At 34.0% G+C, this 19,847-nt stretch overlaps 2 protein-coding genes across 10 annotated transcripts in view; both read right to left on the bottom strand.

The window, feature by feature from the left end:
- Nucleotides 1-11,288, bottom strand: part of LOC105477490 (interphotoreceptor matrix proteoglycan 2) — a 105,327-nt gene extending 94,039 nt beyond the window's left edge. Inside the window, exons 1-2 of the mRNA XM_011734040.3 lie at nucleotides 7,208-11,288; nucleotides 6,503-6,751 (exon numbers count right to left, since the gene is read on the bottom strand). Coding sequence (XP_011732342.2) covers nucleotides 6,503-6,751; nucleotides 7,208-7,289 — 331 coding nt within the window. The 5' untranslated portion in view covers nucleotides 7,290-11,288. The remainder of the gene's footprint in view (nucleotides 1-6,502; nucleotides 6,752-7,207) is intronic.
- A 105-nt stretch (nucleotides 11,289-11,393) lies between these two features.
- LOC105477493 (SUMO specific peptidase 7) overlaps nucleotides 11,394-19,847 on the bottom strand; it is a 200,460-nt gene continuing 192,006 nt past the window's right edge. For all 9 annotated transcript variants that reach the window (XM_011734044.3, XM_011734045.3, XM_011734042.3 and 6 more), the window contains 4 exons: nucleotides 16,929-16,972; nucleotides 16,760-16,828; nucleotides 15,959-16,109; nucleotides 11,394-13,205 (listed from right to left, as the gene is read on the bottom strand). In XM_011734044.3, coding sequence (XP_011732346.2) covers nucleotides 13,068-13,205; nucleotides 15,959-16,109; nucleotides 16,760-16,828; nucleotides 16,929-16,972 — 402 coding nt within the window. In that variant the 3' untranslated portion in view covers nucleotides 11,394-13,067. The remainder of the gene's footprint in view (nucleotides 13,206-15,958; nucleotides 16,110-16,759; nucleotides 16,829-16,928; nucleotides 16,973-19,847) is intronic.

The following is a 19,847-nucleotide window of genomic DNA, read 5'->3' as shown; positions in this document are numbered from 1 at the left end:
TTCCCTCTGGAAAGGGAATGCATCCTTAATTAATCCAATGGCTTTTCAATTGGGAGCTATCTGACAAGAAGGTTCAACTAATTAACTTGGAATAACAGGATTCAGAATGGTTACATTTTCTGAAGCATTTGCACAGCTCAGAAAGGAGAAACCTAGATAGGACATGTAGGCAGAAAAGAGAAGAGCAAAATCAACATGACCTCCAGGTAAAGAGGTACTAAGGAAGGTAAAATTCCATCACTGACAAATACTGCATACTTCACTACTTGGCCTATAACTAAACAGTTCAGAATTCCCATCCTTGTCAAATAAAGATATTATAGCCTTTAGTAACTTCTGAAGAGAGCTTTCTATTTTGAGAAGATAACTAATGTACAAATGGCCTCTCTTCTGGCAGAAATAACCTGCCCTGGAAACTAGTAGTAGAAGGGAAAATGTTATAATATTCTGAAGAAGAAAATGCCAGCATTTAACCTGTCTTTAATCCTTCTACTAGATCTCCAGCTGTGTCTTATCTAAAACATAGGAATCCAGAAATCCAGTATGGAATTATCTTTTTTTAGTGTAATGTATTTTCCTTTCAGAATTGTGGAGCCCAAAGCACATGGAATAGTCCATTTTGGTGCAACAAGGCAAGAAAAAGAAATGTAAGGCATAGAAATTGTTAAGTAGTATAACTATATTTGCAGATGAAATAATTATCTATGTAGAAAGCCCTATGGAATATACTGAAAAAAGCTACTAGAACTGGTAAGTGAGTTCAGCAAAGCTGCAGGATAAAAGGCCAATATACAAAAATCAGTTGTATTTCTATAAACTAGCAAGGAATTATCAGAAATCATACTTTTAAAAATATCACTAACAATAGCATGAAAAAATGTGAAATCTTTATAAACAAATCTGATAAAAGATATGCAAGATCCATACACTAAACAAAACATTGGTTATATGTTCCTTCCATTCAATCAATAACATTGTCATTTATTTGGGATCTACAATGGCCCTAGAACTCTTAGGCAAAGTCACCAAAACCGTTAAATATATTTTATATTATTATTATTCCCATTTCAAGGGTGAAGAAACTAAGATTTTAACAAATTGAATAATATTCCTAAAAACAAAGAGCCAATAAACCTGTATCTCAGACTCAGATTTGCATAGCCCTGTGGCTTAAATATTGCATGGGACATACGTACACTAAAAAGATTATTTGTTGTCTATTTGAAATTGAAATTTAACTGGGTGCCCTGCATTTTTATTTGCTAAATCTGGTAACTCTATGTATCAGTCAAGTATGGGCTGTGGATGGCCTCACTCCTTAGGACTCTAAACTTGCATAGTAAGTTTTAAACAAATGAAACTATGCCCAGCGTTTGGGTCCTGAGACCTTCCATAGGCTGTTTCCCAATCTGATTCACTGGAAAAGGCCAACTCATTCCTCAAAATCCAGGTCAACTAATTTCTTTCACCCCAGGCATGGACGGCCATTCCCACTTGTGTCCTTCCCACATATACACTTTGTACATACCTTTACTATTGCACACTCTACAGTGTTTTAATTATTGTGGTTAATACTATACCTGGTAGAATCAGTATAAATGAGGTTTCATGTGTAAATTAACAAATGAATAAATGAATGAATAAAAATCACAAAACATTCCTGAAAGAAACTGAAGATGACCTAAATAAATGGAGGGATATATCATGTTCATAGATCAGAAGACTCAATATAGGTTGAACATCCCTAATCCAAAAATCCAAAATGCTCCAAAATATGAAATTTTTTGACTGCCAGCATGATACCACAAGTAGCGAATTCCACACCTGACCTCTTTTGATGGGTGATAGTCAAAATGCAGGTACACTAGACAGTTTATTCAGAGTACCCAAGGGAAAGAAAAGACTCTCCCAGTTCCCTTCAACTGTGATATCTTTTCTGCCCATGTCCAGGTTACTCCACCAAGTACACCCACAAAGGGTCATAAAATGGCACCCATGCAGCCCAGACACATGAACAACAGTAACAAATAAAGTATGTTGTACAAGAACCTTCAATCAAAACACAGAATTGTAGAGAGAAACTAGAAGCCTTCCATCGTTTGTTGTTACTGTTGTTTAACAGCTGAGGCAGGTATTCTGGTGATGCCACTGTTCTGCTTAGTTACCCTGAACACATTCTTCTTCACTGTATTAACAGTATAGCATACTTTTTACTGTGAAGTGCTAATATGTAAATAAGTATAAGAAAATGATTGCTTGTTCGTAGCATGTAAATTCAGAGTCAGGAATGATGATGATGCCAACCAGCTACAGATTGTCCACAAGAGTGCCTGAAATAGTGCCACCTTTGCTTTCTGATGGTTAAATGTACAAAAACTTATTTTGTGTACAAAATTATCAAAAATATTGTATAAAATTACTTCAGATAAGTGCATAAGGTGTATATGAAACATAAATGAATTCTGTGTATAGATTTCAGTCTCATTCTCAAGATATCTCATGTCTATGCAAATATTCACAAATCCAAGAAAACATGAAACCCACAACACTTCTGGTCCCAAGCATTTTGGATGAGAAATAGTCAATCTGTATTGTTAAGATGGCAATTCTCCCCAAATTGATCTATAGAATGAAACACAATCCCAATCAATAAGTCAGCAGCCCTTTTGTAAAAATTGGTAAGCTGATTCTAATATTTATATGGAATACAAAAGACTGCATAACCAAACAAATTTGAAAAAAGAACAGAGGTTGGAGGACTTACACTACCTGATTCAAGACCTATAATAAAGCTTACAGTAAATAAGACACTATGGTATTGGCATAAAAATAGACAAATAAGTGAAACAGAATGAAGAGTGCAGAAATGGATCCACCGTATATGAACAATGATTTTCAACAAAGGTGCAAAGGCATGAAAGGATAATCTTTTTTAACAAATGGTATTGGAACAATTAGCTCTACATATACAAAATATTAACTTTGATCCATATGTCATAATCAAAAATAAAAGCAGATCACAGATCTACATCTAGAACCTAAAAACTGTAAAAATTCTACAGGAAAAGACTGAGAAAGAAAACACTTTGTGATCTTGGGTTATGCAAACTAAGATCAAAAACTAAAAGGATGCTCCCCCAAAAAGCCTGAGAAATTTGACTTTATCAAGTGTTAAAACTTCTGCTCCTTAAAAGACATCATTAAGAAAATGGAAAAGGCAAGCTACAGATGGCGAGAAAAATGTACGCAAAATATATGTTTGACAAAGAACTTATATTTAGAACACATTAAGAACTATTACAACTCAATAATAGACAAGCAACCCATTTTTTAATGGGCAAAATATTCAAATAGACTCCTCACAAAAAGAAAAAGTCTATAAATGACAAATAATTATGTTAAAAATGTGCTCAAAACTGTTAGTCATAAGCGGTTAAGAAAATGCAAATTAAAACCACAATAAGATATACATCCACTACAATGGCTAAAGTTAAAAAGACCAACTATACCAAGTGTTGTGAGGATGTGAGGAAAATGGGATCCTGCTACACTGTTGGTGACACAGTCATATTGGAAAACGTGCCAATTTACTGGAAAGTTAAACATATACCTATCATGACGTGGCAATTTACTGGAAAGTTAAACATATACCTATCATGTGACCCAGACGTTCCACTATTATTACTCAATAGAAATGAAAATATGTTCACAGAAAAACTTGTACCCAAATGATCATAATTTCTTTCCTTGTAATCAGTAATAACTAAAAACAACCCAAATATCCCATATTGTGGTATATCCGTAATATAGAATGCTACCCAACAATAAAAGCTAACAAACTATTGATACACAAAAAACATGCATAAATTTCAAAATAATTACACTGAGTAAAAGAAACCAGATCAAAAAAAGAGTATATACCAAAAAGAATATATATATATATGTATAGAAAATGCAAACTAATACATAGTGATAGAAAGCAAATTCATGGTTGCCTCAGTATTGGGGTAAAGAGAGGTAGTGAGGGAGGTGGGCATTATAAATGGTCATAAAGAAACATTTAAGAGTTATTGATAGGTTTATTATCTTAACTATAAGATGGTTTCAACGGTAAATTTGTCAAAACTAATGAAATAGTATACTTTAAATATACACAGGCTATATTCCATTAAAATATACCTCAATAAAGCTATATTTTAGTCCAACAACGAATTTTTTTTTAAAAAAAGAGAGGGGCATCCTAGTATGCTGTTTAATTTTACAAAACATTAGGTTAAATACAGTTGTGTCTTCCTTAGAAACACTTTTCAAATTTGTTACAAAAACTAGCAATTAATACCAAATTCTGTATGAAGGAAAAATTGAGCAAACCATTAGACTGAATTGGCTTGGTAGAAAGAGCTAAGATCCTTAGTTGGACGTTGAATAACTCCCTCCCTCTAAATTGCAAGCATTTGGTGTTAAGGGCATAATACAATTATCTCTTCAAAATCAAGCGAGACCTATGTTGAAATACTCATTTATCCTAAATTTTAAAAACATAACAAATGAAATATTTACTCTTTACCATGACCAGTAACAGCTCTCTCAGCTATAATCTTGATGTCGTGTGCCAACCATCTTAGCTGTATGAGATCCCTTTTCAAGGATCCTATTCATAGCATCTGTATTTTAAAATCAATTATTCTAGGAATGCTTTATCTTCATTTTTGTCAGCTCCTTTTTCAACAGTATCTCTTGAATTTATAAAAACAAGAGCAAGTCAACCAAAAGTTATGACCAAATCCCTTACATGATTGGTTATTTCCTCTTCACTATTTAATCAGTTCCCAAAATATCAAGATATTTTTATTTTAAAATAATATAAAGTACAGTGAGACACCATGTCTACTAAAAATACAAAACAAAACAAAACCAAAAAAAACCTAGGCATGGTGGCATGTGCCTGTAATCCCAGCTACTCGGGAGGCTGAGGCAGGAGAATCACTTGAACCCAGGAAGTGGAGGATCCAGTGAGCTGAGATCATGCCACTGCACTCCAGCCTGGACGACAGAATGAGAGTCTGTTCCAAAAAATAGTAACAATAAATAATAATAATATAAAGTAAAAATCCAGGTGGTAGAAATCAAATATTGATAAATTAACTGTCATTCTCATTCACCTTCAGTTCCTTTATTCTCTTCCCACTGTCTTTGGAATTTTCCATTTCTGGCATATGGCCTATATTCAAAATGCCAGGTCTATGGATCTCCATTTAAAAAGCAAAAGGAAAGCTTATTGCACAGTAATGTTTGATAGCTCCCAAATACAATCAAGAAATAGAAATACACTCATAAAAAAGAGCTGCCAATATAATGCATTATACTACTTTAACAAACAAAAATATCAAATGTATAAATATGTGTAATAGCTGGTATTATATTAAATTTTTATTGTGTTTTTAAAACTTTGATGAGAAGGGAAGAAGGGAAGGACAGGAAGAGGAAAATAAAGAAGATAAAGTAGCAGCTCAGACAGAAGGTTCATATAATCCAGTGCCTGGAAAATCCGGGTTCAATGAACATTTGTTGAATGAATTAATGAATAAATGCATGAATTTAAAAGCCTAATTTTACAATCACTTCATCATCTATCTCCACCTTGTTTACTAACATCACATCCATATTATGGCTTTTTATTGGTTCTTGAGCAGTAAAAAGCAAAGTTTGGGAATCCTTCAAATGTCTAAGGAACATACTAAGGTCAATTAAGCAATGTTAGTAAATATATGAGAAACAGAATTGACTTACATAAAAAGTATGAGATCAAGAATACTGTTTAGTTAAAGACAAAATAAAATGTGAGTTTCAGAAATGCCATCACTTTAGATGTAAAAAGTTGTATGTGTACCAACTGGAGAGCAACCTGTGTGAATCTGTAGAATATCTAAACTATAAAATATAGAAACTGATTATATTTGTATATATAATAACTATCAATAAATAGGCAAGCGTGTGAGTATACTTTGGTAGAGCTATTTTGTGAGTGTACTTAGGCATTTACTGTAAAGAAGAAGTAAAAACTAAAATTAATGTAGTCCAAAACATAAACTGGTATTTCTGAAGTGCTTAAAAAGATTTAAGACATTTCCTTTCTGAGTATGTTATTGAAATTAATGAAAGACATCTTATTGTGACTGCCCTCATGTGAAAAAAGTTTCTTACATAACGCACCAAAAGCTACAAACTCAAATCATGAACGTTCTTCCTTTGGTTAAGTGCATGTCACTATTAAATGTTACTATTGCCTTAGTTGGAGGGCACTGGAAAAAAACATACCTCCTCTCTTAATGTAAACTGTTCTCTGAAGTTACATTAGCACTATATTCTTAGCCGTAGAAAGGTAGTTTTGGCTCAGTCTTGTCTAAATTATCATAAACTTTAATTTACAATGTTACCTAATAAATGATTAAACTGTGTTTGAATTTCATTATGGAGCTGAAGGATTTGGATGTTTGCTTACCTCGGACTTTAAAATACTTCACATGATTTGCCACAGCCTCTGTAACACTTTCATCTGGGCAGATTTTTACTCCATTAGGAAACAGAATAGATCTCCGCCTTCTGAGTAACCACTGTCTTTCAGTTTCTCTGAGGTCCAGAGGCTGTTTCTTTTTGGTAGCTAGAGAAAGGTCTGTTGATTCTTCAGGCAGGAGAAAAGAAACTGCACTCTTGGGTTCTTGGATCTCCTCTAAAGATAAGTAGGTTTGTGCTACAGAATGAAAGTATAGTCAAGTCTTCTGATGATGAAGATACAGTACAAAAGGTAACAACTAAAGAAAAACTGACGCTTGTGCTACGTTAAGATATAGAAGCCAATGCCCAAATCATAGGCAGGCAGGCATATCTAAGGAAAAGAGGAGTGAAGCATTCAGTCTTTTTCCATTTAACTCCCACTCCTTTCATTCAAGATTGTTATCAAAACCAAGTAAATACACATCCAATTTCAACAAAATAAAAAAAGGTCTAAACCGGAAATTACTAATGAAGAGGGAAAACCAAAATTATTGGAGATATTTTAAAAAACGGCTTAAATGAAGCAATATCAAAGATTAATAAAGTAGTATTTGATTCAATTTCTTGCAGCAATCACATCAAATAATGTTATTTTTGAAGAGCATATACTACAGACATGGAAAGATAAAAACAAATGCAGATTTTTAAATACCTGTTAACGATGGAAAGTCTCCTATCAGGACAAATATCAAAATACCCAGAGAAATCTTCCCAAAAAGAGGAAACATAATCATTTGGGCCAAAACCAAAGGAATGAGGAGAGGACAAAATCCTTAACTGAGCGTCCAAATCCTTGAAACTTCCAATAACAACGAGTTATAGGAAAGACCTAACATTTAAAAGTCTATGTTTGAGAATGAACAACCACTTCAAAACCATTATAAATTAGCGTAAAGAAAAATGGTTGTCCTTTCAAAGTAGCTCTCACTTCTTTTCTGAAATAACCAGCATGCTATAAAAGCTGGTGAGATAAGCTAATTAGAACAGATGGAGAGAGACAATTTCTTTATTCTAATCTAGCTAAGCTCTTTACTAACACTCTCCTTGCCTTTAACAAGCAGTCCACTAAGAATAATGTGTTTCACATACAATTCACTGATTTTTCCACCTTTTCTGAATCTATCAGTTGAACCTGATAGATTCACATTTTCTGGGTTTTCCTAGGGACTAACATGTATAAGCATAAAATGTCCAGACTGACTATACCTACCTACTTCAATACAGAGCTACATACAAATTTAGTTTTTGTATTCAAACTACTCTCTTGCAAATTTCCTTCCTTGATAGAAAAATCACTTACTTTGTCTCCTTCCTTTCCTATAAAATGGAATAGAAATAGTAAACTCATGGTAGAGCTAATGTGAGGATTAAACTAACTAATTAACTAATTTGATCTTCACATTTCTTAGAATAGTGTCCAGAACATACTAAGCACTTAATATAAATGATAGCTGTGTGATAACTTTGTTGTTTACTTTGCCATTAAATGTGAGACCCAGTATGTTTATCTATATGAGGAACTCTTAACCAAGAAAAGATTTTCTCTGCAGATGAAATTCTCTATATTAGAACAGTTTTTTAAATCAAATAAACCTAGTAGAAAGCAATTCATCAGAATATCTGTGGAAGCTAGGATTTACTATCAAATAGCAATGAGATTATATTTTATTTCATGTTATCTCTGGGAAAATCCTCTAAAAAAAAAAAAAAGCATATTGTAAAGATCTAAACCACATTTCTCTTGAGAATCCTTGACTAATTGTGTTAGCTAAATCACCCTCAATGTTATTTTATGCTTTAGGAAAAGCTCAAGTATATTTTTTCAATACAGCCTCAAATAAACCACATTTTCAGCCTTTATAAAAGCTAACAAACCTAAATGACCATTAAATACATGTGCATAGTTGCATTTGCAAAATACTGGTAAGTTTATAAGAAACTTATTTGCCAAATTTATTGTATGGTAGGAGAAAAAAAGCCAAAAATTTTATTAGCTAAGTCAAAGTTTAATCTTAAGAAAAGCTTCATAAGGACAATTCAGAACAAGGGACAACTCTTAGGTAACAAATATTAGTTGGAAATTATTCTTTTTGATGGCCTTGACCAAAAAGTTAAAAAAAAACTGAGAATCATAGTAATCTAGAAAGATTCCTGTATTTAGACTGAGAAAACCTGGGCTCAAATCCTGGTTTTATCACTTACTATTTGATTTTGGTAAATAACCTAAGCTCTTCGAGCCAGTTTACTCACCAAAGAAATTACATGTGATAATCTCTACCTGTATCACAGGGTCATTGTCAAGAATTAAGAGATATGAAAGTTCTCTGTAAACTTTGTATTTGTATTACTAGTAAACTTTGTAAACAGTAATTGTTTTGTATTACAAGTGTTCACAAAGTCCAAAGATGTTTCAAGCTTTGAAATTCTATTTTATTCAAGCTCCAAAATAAATTTTCCATTAACTTATATTTCAAATAATTTACATAAAAACTTCTAAAACATGTATTATATTATGTCCTATAAAATATAGTTGGTATAATTGTACTTCAAAAAAAGAAGTATAAGAAATTAGATGGGTTCATTTGTTTCGAAATATAATCACCATTTTACAAATTCAATTTAACTTGACATTTATTTGTAACTTTGAACTACATCATTCTTAGAATAACTGTATCTATGATACAAAGCAGGTGATGCCTGCTATAAGTTTGTGTCATAGGAATCCGAAAGCAAGAGTAACTCCAACTAGAAAAAGAAAGGGGGTGGGGGCAAAGCAGGGGGTGGGTATTTCAGCTGCGCCTTGAATGGCCTACTTGGCATTTCAGTATTTCAGTGGGCAAAAGTAAGGATTGTTAGTGGGAAGAACTAAGAGTTAGGAAAGAAATCCCTGGTAGTGATCAATAAGGTGGAAAAGTACACTGTTTTATAAAGAAAATAGGAAGATATTTGCTAGAGCAGGATAAGAGCATACAGCAAATAGATTGGGAATGAAGGCTGAAAAGTTGAGATTGATTATGGAATACCTTCAAATTTTTAGCAAGAATTTTGGATTTTTTTCCTACAGATGAAACAGATTGTGTCTCTAATGTTTACTCAAAAAATATATTTGTTGAGCTTTTATTTAAGGACATTCTTTTTAGGAAATATTTCAAAATCTCATAGGATGGTCCTTGAACCTTTTATGCTTCAAGAAATCATAAGCATATGAGAAACTAAACATAAAACTCTGTGCTTTAGAGACAACAAATACAGATTCCTTCATCTAAACTTAATTACAAATCAGTCAAGGGTCATTATTGACTCAACAAAATTTTCTGAGTGTTTACTATATGCTACTAAGATACTTAATGCCAGAAATGGAAAAATGCTTCCAGTCTCTGAGGAGCTTACAGTCTAAGGAGAAAAACGTGTATACAAGTAATATAAAACAGTAATTAGAGAAGTATATACGAATTGCTACAGGGGAGCAGGAGGGGGAATGAATTATTGTTTGAGTAGGTGTAGGGGTGGTAACACTTAAGTTCAATTTTGAAAAAATAAAGTTCACAAGAAGTGGTGAAAAGGTATGGAGGTACAATGTCACAACCCCCACTCCACACAAGCATCTGTAGTCTTGGGTTCAAAGTGACATTCACACTCATGGGACAACAGTCCAAAACGTGGCTCCAGGCTTACTTTGTAGAGAAACACGGCACAGGAAACAGTGTTATAATAACAATTTCAAGTAAAGTACATCTTCATCTGGAGTCTTTATAGAAGCCCTGACTCTGATATTTCCAGCCCCCAAGAACGATGCACGAAGCTGTAACAGAAGAGACTATCTGGGTGGGAGCAGGCCACAGAAGCAGACAGAAGCCTCATACACACAGAACTGTGCCTCTTAACAACGCATGGGCTAAGTTTCCAAATTTCCACAGGGACAAGCTTAGTTACAAGAGACTGCAGAGGGAAGTACCCTAAATGCATGAACGAATACTTTTATACAACTGCAAAAGTAGAGGACAATGGAAAGATGAGAATAGGATATAGGCTGGAACAAGATTAAGGATGGGTTCTATATGCCAAGTCTAAACCTATTTTTCCTCTTGGCATAAAATAAGTTGATTTCAAAAGGTATTAAACTTTTTAAAAGTCCTAATTAGGTGATTGGATATGATTTAAATAACTTTTTTTTTTTTTGAGACGGAGTCTCGCTCTGTCGCCCAGGGATCTCCTCATTCTTTTGGGGTGCAGTGGCACGATATTGGCTTACCGCAAGCTCCACCTCCCGCGTTCACGCCATTCTCCTGCCTCAGCCTCTCTGGTAGCTGAGACTACAGGCGCCCGCCACCACGCCTGGCTAATTTTTTCTATTTTTTTTTTTTTTTTTTTTTTTTTTTTGGTAACATCCTAGGAGCTGTGAATTTAAAATAATATTATCTTCTCGAGGAAGGCTTGCTTTGTTCACTAACAGCCCTCTGTCTCTCTACTGCCTCACTAACACACACACACACACACACACACACACACACACCCCCCTCTAGGCTGAGCTCCCTCCTGCATTCCCAAAGCAACTCTATGGTTGTTCTTACCAGAAAATATTTAAAATGTTCACATGTCCATAAATGACTCAGGAACAAAAGCTATCATTCACTTTTTGTGCCTAGCAAAATGCCTGCTAGTAGTAGATGTTAAAATACTTTCCCTGAACTGAAATGACACTCAAACTATATGCTTATTAAACTATGAGGAAAAATTAATATAAGCATCAATTTCACGATATACACAGAGCAGCATACAACTGGAAATTTATTTCTAACAGTAACTCATGTTTCTTAAGGAAAAAAATTACACCTCAATTTAATGAATTGGAAATATGTTTAATATAAAACACTGATATCCTCAAAACATTATTTGCACATTAATTTAGGAAAACGAATTTTAAACAATCTTCAAAACATGATAAAGGACAGTGGTATCTTTGAAAAACATACAAACAAAAACATTAAGAAATCACAAGATGACTTATAGACTTGCTTTCCCAAAATTAGATGTACAAAACAATAGTCACCTTTAAAAGTACCCCCCAACACACACAAATTGGGAATGAAATATGTAATTATAGCCATCTTTATATGAAATATCCAAAAGACAAATATCTTTAATAATATAAAGATAGCGACAAAATCAAAAGGTAAGAATACTGAGGCTTAAGTGACAACCTCAATTCATATGATTTTGAAATAAAATGTTCAGACTTTCTAGCTTTATCTTAAATTGCCTTTGCTTCACTGCTTTACATAGTTATAATGTAAATCTAAGAGATGCTTAAAACAGATTAAAATAATATTGTTAAAAAACATTTTTCTTATCTGAGAAAATACAATATAATCATATCTCCCTCAAAATACTCCTGATAACATTAGAAAGTTCTGAAGTGCTTAATCATACACAATGCCACCATTATCACATGAATTCAGAACTGTTACCTGAATATTTAATAAAAAATTAAGTTCCATGAGGATCATAGGTCTCTAAAAGCTACAATTTAAAAATATAAAAGCAGTAAGAGCAATCTGGCTTTGCAAATGAATACTGGGTAAATTGAGCTATAAAATTATATATTTAATTCTAACCATTAATAAATAGGACTGAGGGTTTTCTTTGTTAAAGTTATGAGGACATCAATTTTATCTTCTATATTACAGAAACTATACATAAATTCCGTGATAATGTAAGAGTGAATATTTATATAGCAGTACCTCAAGTTGAGCTACATGGATAATTTTTAAAAAACTATTTTGCACAGGTAAAATTTTTTGTTTCAGATTTTACCCTGAACAAATGAACTAAATTATAGGATGCTCACATATGACATCAAAAGAAATGAAAAAAAAAAAAGAGCAGAGTAATCGCATTTAGCAATTGAGAATAATAAGCTGCACTTTAAAAGAGCGAATTTTTATAATCTTCCTAACATTAAGAATGTCTTTTTGTTACATACAGAAGGGATGCCATAAATGGCATTTTCTGAAGCCTTGATACTAAATTCTTTTTAAAAAAATACACAGTATTCATACTGCATGCTTGAGCTGCAAAGAATAGAATTACAATATGATGTGACTTGCCAACAAATTTGACAAGCACTGGGGCTGGCACCAGGGAGGCTTTCACTCCCCTCAACACCCAGTCATGTGGAAGTACAGATCATGTAAGTTTTATTATCTACAAAACATTTCCATATTACATATGCTATTGCATAATCCAAGCATATTTACTCAGAAAAATATGAAATATTTATAAAATTTTAATTTATATCTAATAAGTTTATCTGTATCACCCCCATTCCCACTCCATTTATAAGATCCCAACAATTCTAATAATATATCCTATGTATTTTAAATAATGTTCCAATGACTTATTATAAAACTACTGCAAGTTATTTTCTTCTCTGTGAGCTGGCTAACACAAATGCTAGTAAGAGGCTTTCCAGTAATCTTAGAGAACATCTGTGTCATGTTTGTACAGATTAACTAGCTACTGCTGCCCTTCTGTTGCTGTAAATGAAGTTTCAAGATGAGCTCTCGAATATCTTCCCGTTTGGTCTTTATTACATGACGAGGAAACCATTTCTCCAAATGAATTGGAAGTTCAAAATTAACAATAGGATCCTAATGAGAGGAAAAAAAGAGTGCAATCACTTTAGCAGCATAATTTCAAATTTGTTTTAACTTCATTTTTATAAGAAATGACAAATTGCTAACTTTTTTAAAATAACAATTATATTAAGATATAATTCACATAATACAATTCACCAATAGCATACAATTGAGCATTTTTAGTATATTCACAGTGTAACCACTTCCACAATCAATTTTAGAACATTTTTATCAAATTGCTAACTTCTAAATATCAAAATTAAATACTCTGTTCTGCTACAATGTATGTTTAAGTGAATTAGCACAAACAGAATTGGTAAATAAATAATGATTCAGAATGAAGTTGGTTTTATCACAACTTTTCCCAACATGTTAAGATTTTGAAATATTAAAGAGAAAGCCTTAGTAGTTAATGAAAAATCTCAGATTAAAAATGGAAAATCCTGCCAAGTGCCTTCTTTCGGTGTAAGAAATAGCTGACTTATGGCTTCAAGAATCACTACTGTTTCAATGATGTTAAGCTTAACCAGGAAATCGCAAATTGCAACCACAGGATGTTTCCCCGAGTGTTTAAAAAAAAAAAAAAATTCTGAAAAGGGCTATCCTTAGCATATGTTTATAAACTTGATAAAATTATTAGAAGCCAGAGGTAAGAAGGACTTACATCTTGAAGAAGGAATTAAGAGCCCAGGGCGTATGGCTGAAAGGATGGACTGATTGTGAGTCCAGGAGCAAATGCTAGTGGAGAATTACTGTGCCAATATTTTTATTAGAAGTAATATTATTTTTATTAGGGCTTACTTACAAAGTCCCATATGTTTTGAGCAATCTGCCTTAAGCCCATGTTTTAAATCTAAGCTATCTTATATTAGTGCACCAAATTTACAAAACACGAGGCTTAGATTTTTGAGGTTTTTCCCAGGAATCTTACATGGTGCTTCATCCTGTATTAGATGTACATTCTATTGACTGGGCTATATAAAGTAGAATTACATAACAAACAAACTCGGAATACATTATGTAATAAGGCAATCTGGATATTCGAAACACAAAATCAAATCTATTTGGAAAGGCTATGAGAGGGCCAGAACCTGACACCCGATGATGAAGTTCTAGTGTAGAATAAAAAAGGGAGAAAAAAACCCAACATAATAGATATTTAATGATTTCCAAAATGTGTACTGTATTTTACTATATATTATCCTTCCTCTCTCATATTAAAGACATCAAAAAGTTGTAGCTGCATATTATAACTCTCATGCTTTCTAAGTACCGTTAAGCATCCTCCAAGCCGACTTCTGGTCAAAGACATCCTGCTACTAGACCCATCTTCGTAAATAATAGTGGTAATGACTGAAGTAATGAGCTGACAGTTCAAAAAGCAAAGAGTGATTCCTTGCTATTTAAAATTTCATTTTTAATACTGCTACAGTTCCTACAAAGTCTCTGTGAACTAGAAAATAACACCTATGTTTGTCATTGTACTTCTCCAGCTATAGTTTTCTGAGCTTCTTGAATAAACAGATCTTTTCATTTTAGAAAGTTTCATTTAAAATACTGTCTCTGCCGTATTCTCTTTCTCTCCAATCTTGCTGGGACTCCAGTAACATGTAAATTATACCTTTCAAACAGTAAATTATACTGTTTCATATTTGTCTCTTTTTTTTTTTTTTTTTTTGAGACGGAGTCTCGCTCTGTCGCCCAGGCTGGAGTGCAGTGGCGCGATCTCGGCTCACTGCAAGCTCCGCCTCCTGGGTTTACGCCATTCTCCTGCCTCAGCCTCCTGAGTAGCTGGGACTACAGGCGCCCGCCACCGCGCCCGGCTAATTTTTTGTATTTTTAGTAGAGACGGGGTTTCACCGTGGTCTCGATCTCCTGACCTTGTGATCCGCCCGCCTCGGCCTCCCAAAGTGCTGGGATTACAGGCGTGAGCCACCGCGCCCGGCCCATATTTGTCTCTTAAGCTCTGTTCTCTTCTTTACATTCTTTTTTCTCTCTGGGCTATTGCTGGATACTTTATTGCCCTTTAATTTCACTAATCCTATCTTCTACTGTATCTAGTCCTCTATTAAACTTGTCCAATAAGTTCTTAATTTCAGATATGTCATTACACATCTTCAGCTCTAGAACATCTATTTGATTTTTTCTTTTTTTTTGTCTACTCCATGTCTTCATCCATTTTGTTTCATCTTTGGCTTTATCTTCTCTAACCTATTAATCAAATCATTTTAAAGTTCTTATCTGCTAATTACAGTATCTGGATCACCTGTGGTTCTATTTCTTTCTCTTTAAAAAAAATCTTGATTACCTGTAACATTTACCTACCTCTTTGCTCGCCCAGTGATATAGTTTGGCTGTGCTCCCACCTAAATCTCATCTTGAATTGTAGTTCCTATAATCCCCACTGTGGTAGGAGGTAACTGAATCATGGGGGCGGTTTCCCCCATGCTATTCTCATGATAGTAAGTTCTCATGAGATCTGATGGTTTTATAAGGGGCTTCCCCCTTTGCTCAGCTCTCATTCTTCTCCTTGCTGCTATCATGTAAAAAAGGACATGTTTGCTTCCCCTTCCACCATGATCGTAAGTTTCCTGAGACCTCCCCAGCCATGCTGAAGTGTGAGTCAATTAAACCTCTTTCCTTTATAAATTACCCGGTCTCAGGTATGTCTTTATTAGCAGCATGAGAATGGACTATTACACTCAGTAACTTATGACTGCATGGTGGTAATCGTGAATTAAAAACTTATTTATAGCTTCACATACCTTGAAGAAGCTTTCCACATATTGCAATAAATATACTCCACAATCACTGCTATTGTCCTGTTTAGGAACTTTAGGGCATAGATCCACCATGTTTGTTTTGCTGAATTGACGATGAGTTTTTAGTTTAACTTCCCACTCTACCTCTAAATACCTGAAATAATCAACAAATAGAGTGACTAAAGTAGAAATCTCTTTATCAGTATGCAACATTTTCACAAAGGCAGAAAAACATTTGTTGCCAGATGTGCTGTCTCAAGCCAAATTTCCAGACTGAATTTTACCAGTGCAACCTACATTTTGAGGCTCTCAAGTGCTACTTTAAAGAAAATATGTAATGTGATTTTCAAACTATAAAGCTAGACTTTTTTCAACAACTCAACTTTCACAACTCAATAAAGGAAACTAGGAAATCATTTTAAAAGTTTCATCGTTAGTTTTTTCCAAGTACTACAGTAAATTACAAAATTACACATACATACACATAATGATACAAATGTGAAAGAGTTCCTACTTTTTTCTAAAGTGGTACTTTTGATAATCAATGCAATGCTTCTTTGTAAAACTATACTTTCTGTTCAATTATGAATACAAATTCTGAATATACCTTTAATATAATCCTTTAGAAATATTAATATTGAATATTAACAGAATTAAAGATATTACTGATTAAATTTATAAGGCTTATTGAAATAGATAATAAAATATAATTCCTGATATAGTCTTTTCAATAATTCTGAAGGTAACTTCAAAATTACTGAGGATTTAGATGACAGACTGAATGGTAAAACTGTCATTACTTACTCTCGTAAATTCTGAACTGTGTTTTGTACAGAAGCAGCTTTCAAGGAGTCTAGTATAAGAATACATGGCCTATGAAAAGCAAAGAACAAAATCAAGATTTACACACTTGTATACAGAGTATATCTAAATACCTCAAAAAACTGTATTATTTATTACAGCATGTACCTACCTTTTACACATTTTCTTTGGTACTGACATATTCGACTCGGTATTCTGAAATAACATAAATTTTTATGACTGCAATTAAAGCTATTTTGAATAACTTACTATTCAGTTACTCCTTTAAAGTGTTTCAAACTTTGAAATTAAAATGTCAAATAATAGTTATTTTCATCATCAAAAGTGAGCTAACTTTATTTTCCACAAATGTATTGATTTTACTATACTGCTAAAACAGTAGGCTATATATTTTTACATGCAGTCTCAAGTAGTTAAGGAGTTTTAACTTGTCCTAAAAGGCAATCTGGAACTTTAATTACTTCCATTCCAAGTTATTATCTTAAGCAAAGATAAACAAGTTAATTTAATGTGTCTTTACATACATTCGCCAATTTATGAGGTCAGTAGGAACACATTTCTTCCCTTTGAAGCATAAGATGCAGAACCTTAATCTATATTAGGTTATTATCACTTTAACCTTAATCTATAAGGGAAAAGGGATAGGGAATTTTGTTTTGTTGATGTTATTTGTTTTCTTCATAAGTTTGAGAAACCACAGACCAAACTTAAACAGATTTATATAATGCAGACCTTCTCAGTGCCTTTATTATTCTAATATACACAATGGCTCTCTAAGACAGAAAGAGTATACAAAGTTTGCCCAACTTAATTGCCTTGGAATCCTGCTTATCATGAACTGTGTCTCAGAATGAATATCCAAACAAACTCAATTTGAGAAATCTGGCCCTAGAGGCAAGAAGGAATGCTCCTGTTTTGCCACTGTGACAGCAGGAAAGGAAACCTTTCTCCGTAAGAAGTGACACTTCAAAGAGAGAAGAATCAAATCGACGCAATTAAAAATGATAAAGGGGATATCACCACCGACCCCACAGAAATACAAACTACCATCAGAGAATACTATAAACACCTCTACGCAAATAAACTGGAAAATCTAGAAGAAATGGATAATTTCCTGGACACTTACACTCTTCCAAGACTAAACCAGGAAGAAGTTGAATTCCTGAATAGACCAATAGCAGGCTCTGAAATTGAGGCAATAATTAGTAGCCTACCAACCAAAAAAAGTCCAGGACCAGATGGATTCACAGCTGAATTCTACCAGAGGTACAAGGAGGAGTTGGTACCATTCCTTCTGAAACTATTCCAATCAATAGAAAAAGAGGGAATCCTCCCTAACTCATTTTATGAGGCCAACATCATCCTGATACCAAAGCCTGGCAGAGACACAACAAAAAAAGAGAATTTTAGACCAATATCCCTGATGAACATCGATGCAAAAATCCTCAATAAAGTACTGGCAAACCGGATTCAGCAACACATCAAAAAGCTTATCCACCATGATCAAGTGGGCTTCATCCCTGGGATGCAAGGCTGGTTCAACATTCACAAATCAATAAACATAATCCAGCATATAAACAGAACCAAAGACAAGAACCACATGATTATCTCAATAGATGCAGAAAAGGCTTTTGACAAAATTCAACAGCCCTTCATGCTAAAAACGCTCAATAAATTCGGTACTGATGGAACGTACCTCAAAATAATAAGAGCTATTTATGACAAACCCACAGCCAATATCATACTGAATGGGCAAAAACTGGAAAAATTCCCTTTGAAAACTGGCACAAGACAGGGATGCCCTCTCTCACCACTCCTATTCAACATAGTGTTGGAAGTTCTGGCTAGGGCAATTAGGCAAGAGAAAGAAATCAAGGGTATTCAGTTAGGAAAAGAAGAAGTCAAATTGTCCCTGTTTGCAGATGACATGATTGTATATTTAGAAAACCCCATTGTCTCAGCCCAAAATCTCCTTAAGCTGATAAGCAACTTCAGCAAAGTCTCAGGATACAAAATTAATGTGCAAAAATCACAAGCATTCTTATACACCAGTAACAGACAAACAGAGAGCCAAATCAGGAATGAACTTCCATTCACAATTGCTTCAAAGAGAATAAAATACCTAGGAATCCAACTGACAAGGGATGTAAAGGACCTCTTCAAGGAGAACTACAAACCACTGCTCAGTGAAATCAAAGAGGACACAAACAAATGGAAGAACATACCATGCTCATGGATAGGAAGAATCAATATCGTGAAAATGGCCATACTGCCCAAGGTAATTTATAGATTCAATGCCATCCCCATCAAGCTACCAATGAGTTTCTTCACAGAATTGGAAAAAACTGCTTTAAAGTTCATATGGAACCAAAAAAGAGCCCGCATCTCCAAGACAATCCTAAGTCAAAAGAACAAAGCTGGAGGCATCACGCTACCTGACTTCAAACTATACTACAAGGCTACAGTAACCAAAACAGCATGGTACTGGTACCAAAACAGAGATATAGACCAATGGAACAGAACAGAGTCCTCAGAAATAATACCACACATCTACAGCCATCTGATCTTTGACAAACCTCAGAGAAACAAGAAATGGGGAAAGGATTCCCTATTTAATAAATGGTGCTGGGAAAATTGGCTAGCCATAAGTAGAAAGCTGAAACTGGATCCTTTCCTTACTCCTTATACGAAAATTAATTCAAGATGGATTAGAGGCTTAAATGTTAGACCTAATACCATAAAAATCCTAGAGGAAAACCCAGGTAGTACCATTCAGGACATAGGCATGGGCAAAGACTTCATGTCTAAAACACCAAAAGCAACGGCAGCAAAAGACAAAATTGACAAATGGGATCTCATTAAACTAAAGAGCTTCTGCACTGCAAAAGAAACTACCATCAGAGTGAACAGGCAACCTACAGAATGGGAGAAAATTTTTGCAATCTACTCATCTGACAAAGGGCTAATATCCAGAACCTACAAAGAACTCAAACAAATTTACAAGAAAAAAACAAACAACCCCATCAAAAAGTGGGCAAAGGATATGAACAGACATTTCTCAAAAGAAGAC

This window comes from Macaca nemestrina, chromosome 2 (assembly GCF_043159975.1).
Source record: "Macaca nemestrina isolate mMacNem1 chromosome 2, mMacNem.hap1, whole genome shotgun sequence".
Classification (NCBI taxonomy): domain Eukaryota; kingdom Metazoa; phylum Chordata; class Mammalia; order Primates; family Cercopithecidae; genus Macaca; species Macaca nemestrina.
Note: the sequence above shows the minus strand (reverse complement) of the source record. Positions and strands in the feature narration are given on the sequence as shown.